At 35.2% G+C, this 7,014-nt stretch overlaps 1 protein-coding gene across 2 annotated transcripts; it reads left to right on the top strand.

Annotated features, from left to right (window-relative positions):
- Positions 1 to 497: 497 nt before the first annotated feature.
- On the top strand, positions 498 to 3,779 carry LOC142614265 (uncharacterized). 2 transcript variants are annotated; one of them, XM_075786846.1, is made up of 4 exons: positions 498 to 797; positions 1,163 to 1,891; positions 1,976 to 2,101; positions 3,443 to 3,779. In XM_075786846.1, the coding sequence occupies exons 2-4, from the start codon at positions 1,191 to 1,193 to the stop codon at positions 3,603 to 3,605; spliced, it is 990 nt and encodes a 329-aa protein (XP_075642961.1). In that variant the 5' UTR covers positions 498 to 797; positions 1,163 to 1,190; the 3' UTR covers positions 3,606 to 3,779. The 2 variants fall into 2 exon arrangements, with proteins under 2 accessions (XP_075642961.1, XP_075642962.1); XM_075786847.1 differs by lacking the exon at positions 498 to 797 and adding an exon at positions 978 to 1,063.
- The last annotated feature ends 3,235 nt before the right edge of the window (positions 3,780 to 7,014 follow it).

Raw genomic sequence — 7,014 nt, 5'->3', positions numbered from 1 at the left:
TCATGGGCAAGTGGAATGATGCTACATACAACTAAAATCCTTCACCCTAGGCCTATATCTTTGGATCTTTTTATGTCTTCTTCTGTACTTTACGTGCCCCCACAATCCACTTATACCATTACCAGATAAAAGTAAGGGGCTGAACTACTAGCCTCTCTCTCTAAATAGAATTACTTTTCCTTCATCTATATATTTATATTTATTACGTCACAAAGTCTCCTACGCCTGTTTGGGAACAACAAACTTTTTGTTAAAAATATATTAAATAAAGATAAAAATTATCTGAAATAGTACAATAAAATAATATCAAAAAGTGCAATAAGACTCATAAATAGTAACAAAAGTAAGCAAAATAATAAAATAAACTGACTTTAAACTCTAATTCCACGCAACCTACCTTTCTTCAAATTGGGGTATAAACTTCTTCTATATAGTACTTGGAAGCATCATACGTCTTACATATAATGTCAGAAACATCCTTGTGTTTTAAACAAAACTAGCATATTAATGGTGATTTGTTGGCCATTATCTTCCTGTGTAGATACGTATATAAAGTAATGAAAAAGAGTAGTGCAACATGCCAACATGGACATGCAAAGAATTTATGGTGGTGTTCTATCTTAATGGCAGTTTTCAGAATAACCACAACCACAGTGTGCCCTGAATAAACACTAAGGGTCACCAGGGTTAATTGTTTCTGATACATTTCATGTGATTTCTGGTTGTACGACAGCCATTTTTTGAAAAACTGAAGATGTGAAGAGCACAGAAAATTACAACCTCAGCATGCAATAACAGTAATCACCTTTGTTTCTATCATTTTCAACTCTCTCTCTGACACACACACACATTTTCCTTTTTACTTATTTAGGATTTTTCAGATGTATAATTTGTTAGTCATGTAACTTAAAGTTACCGTCAACTATATATCTGGCCAACAAGTTATATTTAATCAGTCGTGTATATCAAAAACTAATATAGAAGTCTTCATGAATTGGGTTTTGAATATTTTGTTCACTGCACCACGGGGAACATTATTTCTTTGACTCATTGGCGATCTCTGGTACATGATTCTAATAAATAATAATAATAAAAAGTTCAATATCTAGAAACCATAGCTCATCTGACCAAACTAATTATCTCTTTATTTCTGAATTATCAGAAGTTCAGCACATACTGCAGAATAAATCATGAAAGAAGCTTCAAGTGTGTGTGTTTCAATGACCCAAAGATGGAATTTCAAAGTTCATGAGGTTGCTCAGAATAGTTTCCGACATGCCCATCACCTTTTGAGATGTATTTCTGATCAAAATCACAAAAGAAGCTTTCAGGAAGTAAGCCTGATTGCTCAAGATGCAGAAAATGAGTTCAGAAAACTGCTCACACTCCTTAATGGATCAATGTCATCAGATTGTAGGAGGATCAAAAAGGGTCCCTTGCCAAATTCTCATGACATTAACCCGGCTGAACTGATGGACAGTCCAAATTCTTCGCCCCAAGATTTCACATGCAATTCAAATCAAACCTGCATAGTCAGAGAGTTATTTCCCCTTCAGAGCAATAAATCACCTACTGCTTTGATCCAGAGTGACAATTTCAGCTTATGTAGGCGTAAACAGAATCAGGAATTACAGCAATGTTACTCACAAACAAAGATTGTTGCTAATAAATCCATCACGGTGCAGAGCCAATTCTCAGAACATAGCACTTCTTTGATCAGTATGGATGGAAGCAGCATTGACAAACAGACAATTTGCTTCTCATCATCAGAAACTTTGGCTTCGCCAGATGAATATTCCATGTTATCTTACAAGAGGAATTGTGAGGTGAAAAGTGGAGACAGTACAACATGCGTAGTCTCAACAGGTGGATGTCATTGCTCCAAGCAAAGGTGAATCCTTGCCTGAATTCCATGTATATGAATTTCGACTGCATCTCATTTTTTTTTTCTTCTACATGTGATTTGTCTTGAAAGGAAACTGAGAATGAAGAGAGCAATTACAGTTCCAGCTTTAAGCAATAAACTAGCAGATATACCTCCTGATGACTACTCCTGGAGGAAGTATGGGCAGAAGCCCATAAAGGGATCTCCACATCCAAGGTATGTTCATGTTTCTTATTCCTTTCTCTCTTTGAATCAAATATTCTTCTCTGCTTGCAAATCATATTGGTCAGGAATGTATTGGTTGATACCTTCAACTTTGCAACACTAGGTTTAATATGTGAATATTAGCGTTCCATCTTATATATATCTTATAGATCAAATTATGTACTTTTAGCAGAGGTGAATTTTAGAACTACTAACGGATCTTGTGCCTAAATGTATCATACAATTAGACTGGAAAGATGGGAAAAGGCCAAAAATAAAAAATTATGATCATAAGTTAATTAAGAAATAATTTGGTTGTTATACGATTCCAAATTCTCTCTTCTTTTATCATCCCATAACAAAGTGAAGCCTGACTATATTTTTTATTTGTGTTCTATGGAGAAAATAATTGAATTCATTTTTATTTTTATTTTTTCTTAGTAGATCCTCTACTCTTTAACCAGACTGACTATTATAATCATCGCTCCATGTTTATAGTTGTGACATCACTCACCTGTTGTGATGATTGAGCTTATACCTATTGAATTTCAGTTTGGACCATGAAATTTTCCTCCCTGCTGGAACTTTCAAATCTAGGATAACTCCCGTGAAGTGTGTTCATTTTAACATAAATCAAGAGAAGAAGAATGCAAATTCTTCATCCAATTAAGTCTCATACTCAAAATCATTTTCTGATGTCACTGAAAACTTCAGCATTATTCAAATTCAAACTGAAATCCTTAGTGTTTGGGAAGATCAAACTAAAGATGCTTCAACTTCTTTATTGTGCAACCACTAGAGATGCAAAGATTTAGATGGTCTACACTAGAGCATCTGATCTGTGGCCCCATTGTTAAGCCAGAGTCAAGACAAAAGGGAAACGGCATCGTTTAGAGGAAGTCAAGGATGAAAACGGAGTCGTTTAATTTAGAGAGTGGAGTCTGTTGTGAGTGGGACACGTGGCTTAAGGCTATTGGTTGTAGTTGAAAGTTCGTTATCTTGTAACCGAATTCTGTTAAGAGTCAGGCAGGTTTTCCCGCGCTAGTGTGGGAGTGTTGCTTTGATTCATCTTGTAGTATAAATAGTGTATTGCTTTGCATTTTACAGTTAGATCATTTGTGAATAAGAAATTCAGTTTTTCCAGAAAGTTCTTCTTCTTCTTTCTCTGCAAAACCTCCATTGATGAATATTAAGAATAGTGGGTAATGATGGAGAATAGGTTTGCCATCATGTGTTGCATGATTGAAAACCAACTTTCTTTTTTGTACCCTTAATTCTAAGAGTTTTTAAAGTTACTCTACGCAATAATAACATATATAGCTGACTTGTGCTTGTCATGCTTTGTTTCCAAAGGAGCTATTACAAATGCAGCAGCGTAAAGAGCTGTCCTGCAAAAAAGCAAGTAGAACGATGTTTGGAGGATCCTACCATGTTGGTTGTGACATATGAAGGAGACCATAACCACCCGAAAATTGCATACCAAGCACCCAGCCTAATGACACAGGTCCAACACTAATTAAACTACTGAAAATTTCCATTCCAAAAAAAAAAAATTCCTGCTAGTGGATGGTCAATGATTTTTGCTTTTGTAAGTATATACCTCTTTATTCTATGTAGTAATTTTAATTTATTACTTGAGTAATTGTACATACTATCTTGTAAAAAATTCTAATGCATTTCTAATTTTCTAGTGTGCTATATTGATTTATTTTTGTTTCTGGATTTTAACTACCTCGTCTATAACTTGTTTCCATCATTTATGGAAAATCATATTCTTCTCTTTTTTCTCCCCGCAAATGATAGAATTTAAAATGGATCCTTTTTTGTATGTCGAATTTAATAAATAGAATTCTTCTTTTACATTGTAAGGTACAATATAAACTTACTTTATAGACACATAAAAGGCGACAAAATATTGTACACATTTATAAAAAAAAATGGTAAATATTATACGCTTATTTGTAAATGTGTACGGTATTTGTCTTTTTGTTTATCACTTACGAGTACTAAAGGTACAATGTAGTATCGCTCTGCACTCTGCAGATATGGACCAATTTTATTTAGCGCAAAAAGCCATTGGACCTGGTGTCGCCTCCCTTTGTTAAGCTAATGATAGCTCTTTGCCGTGGGCTTTTACCTGTTGAAGTTGTTTACCATGATCTTCTATTCACTATTTCTTTTCACAAAGCCCAAATTTAAAGGTACAAGTGCCAATTTCGGTTTGAATGAATTCAGCTTTCTCATAAAAAAAAAAAAAAAGGGGGGGGGGGGGGGGGGGGGGAGGATTTTCCAAACGAATGGACAAGCGTACTGAAAGACAGCCTAATAAAAGACAAAAAAAGCTACTAGTTCCCAATGACGAAGAGGACGATTGCCCAAACTAATGGATAAGCCTACTGACATAAAAACACAGTAGCAAGTCCCAAACACACTGGAGTGTTTATTGAGAGAAAAACCTGAAAACAAGGCAAACAATCCTTTGGGACCTATAGTACCAAGTGATCCACTAAACATGAATAGTTGCAGTACAAATAACTTATAATATCCTCCAAGCTAAATAATGATTATGTACTGGGGCTTTCTTGCTAGTGACTGGTTCCTTGAATCTTCTATACCCTAGGTTAAGGAAATGGTGGGAGTTGCGGGAGTAACGGCCAAAAAGAAACACTGTATAAGCACCCAACAACACCACACTAAGTTATGAGACAAATCCTTAAACATTTATAACAGCTAGTATCGGAGGAGCTTTGTTCGCACCACATCGGGTGTCCCTTCAAGCTAATGTCTTCATCTTTAACCGGTCCTCAAGAGCTCATTTGGACGAGCGAACCATAGAGATTCTTTGCATCATCACATACACACAACAAATCAATTTATTTGTATCATTGATCTTGTTCCAGCATTTGTTCACTAACTTTTCCTTTACTAATGAATTTTTGCAATTTAAAAGCTCTATTATTAGTAAACAAAAAAGAATCAAGGACAAATTAAATAGTAGTGCAGGACAAGCAACGGCCTTGCCCCAATAAAAGACCTAGATGATCCAAGTGGGATTCCGAGTTTACCCAAAAATAAGAACTGAATATAATTTTTAAGTGATTAAATGAATAACATGGCCGACCATTACCAACTGAGAAGAAGACAAATAGAGGTCTGCTAGCTCCACCTTATCATCTAGATTAATACATGATTCAATTAAACGGATACTATTGTATTATGAAATTAATGTACTAAGGCCTATAATAGCAAAAGCTCTTATTTATCTTTTTCAAGCAATAGGAAATTAAATCCCGGATTTGGCTAACATATTTAAATTAATTGATTGGAGACTGAAGCCTTCAATCTCTTTATTTATGTTAATTAATGAAGGTTCGGAGTGTTAAAAGCTTTTCCGGAAACCCAGAAAATCACTGAATCGATCATGTTTAAACTATGAACACGGTGCTTTCTAACATAAATTAAGGTTTACGTTTTGGTTGTGTTGCACACTTTTTCACCCCTTCGCATATATTCTGGGTTTTACATGCTTCTAATTCTAGGGAGAGAAAAAAAGGAGGGTGAGGGATTATTTCTTGAGGTGCAGTGGCGAAGCCACTTCAAGACAATGGGTGGACCCCAAATTTTTTATTTTTTTTTATTTTCTATTTTGTACTATAATATAATTATCTTTATGAGAAATGTAATCCTTAAAAAAAAAAAAAAAAAAAAAAAAACCCCACTTAGCCCCCTTAAAAAAAATTATAACTTAATGGTAAGTGTAAGCATATATATAGAATCATAGCTAATGCCCATTAAATTAGGTTATAATCCTCCCAAACTACATGCCAAGTTATAATACACACACATATAATATATTATTACAAATTTAGCATAAGTGTTTTTTTTCTAAATGTGTAAAATATAATAATCTCTCTCCAAAACTTGATTCCATTATAATTAATTATGCAATTTAGTTTTTCATTGAACCTTCATTTGTGTTCATTCATTTGTTTTGAACACGTGTCTTGGATTTATAATTGACTTAATCACAATCTTGGTCTATTACACTGTCAGCAAATCTTTAAAGAAACACTACAAAAAAACTGGCCTATTGCGGCGGGCAAAAACCGCCGCTATAGGTCCAAAAACCGCCGCTATAGGTCCATTTCACCTATTGCGGCGGGGGCTATTGCGGCGGTTGTACCCGCCAGGCTTGTCGCGACGCAATATGTCTATTGCGGCGGTACAAAAACCCGCCGCTATAGATACGCTTTTTAGCGGCGGTTTTAGTCTATTGCGGCGGGCATAAAACCGCCGCTATACAACGTTCAAAATCGTTTCAGACGACTTTTAGCGGCGGGTCATACCCGCCGCTATTGTGTTCACCTATAGCGGCGGTCAAAAAGCGCCGCTATAGGTCCACATTTTATTTATTAAATGTGGACCTATAGCGGCGCTTATAGCCCGCCGCTATAGGTTCAACCTATAGCGGTCAAAATGCGCCGCTATAGGTCCGCGTTTAATAGATTAAACGTGGACCTATAGTGGCGCTTTTTGACCGCCGCTATAGGTTATTTTTTTTTTTTTTCCAGTGGGCTTTGAAACTACTGTTTACATCAAATTTAAGGGACAACCTGTTTCAAAGAACCTGTTTTGCATCAAATATATTGTTCAAACCTGTTACAAAGAACCTATAGTAGTTTTAGCTCTACTAACACAATACCACAAATATAATTAATTAACAACATCACAAATGTCTCCAAACTAACGTAATATTTGCATAGAAATATACTCTCAAATACATAATATTGTCTATAACCACCATCATAAAATTAACAAAAAAAGATGTGGTCTTGCAAAGTTCCAAATTGTTCAAATTAAGCTAATACAATAATCAAAGTTCCAAAGTGTTTAAAAAATATCCAACACTTGCAAAAAATACTGCC

The sequence above is a fragment of the Castanea sativa genome, chromosome 10 (genome assembly GCF_040712315.1).
Source record: "Castanea sativa cultivar Marrone di Chiusa Pesio chromosome 10, ASM4071231v1".
NCBI classification, from domain to species: Eukaryota; Viridiplantae; Streptophyta; class Magnoliopsida; order Fagales; family Fagaceae; genus Castanea; species Castanea sativa.
The sequence above is the reverse complement of the archived record's forward strand: the minus strand, read 5'-3'. Positions and strand labels throughout refer to the sequence as shown.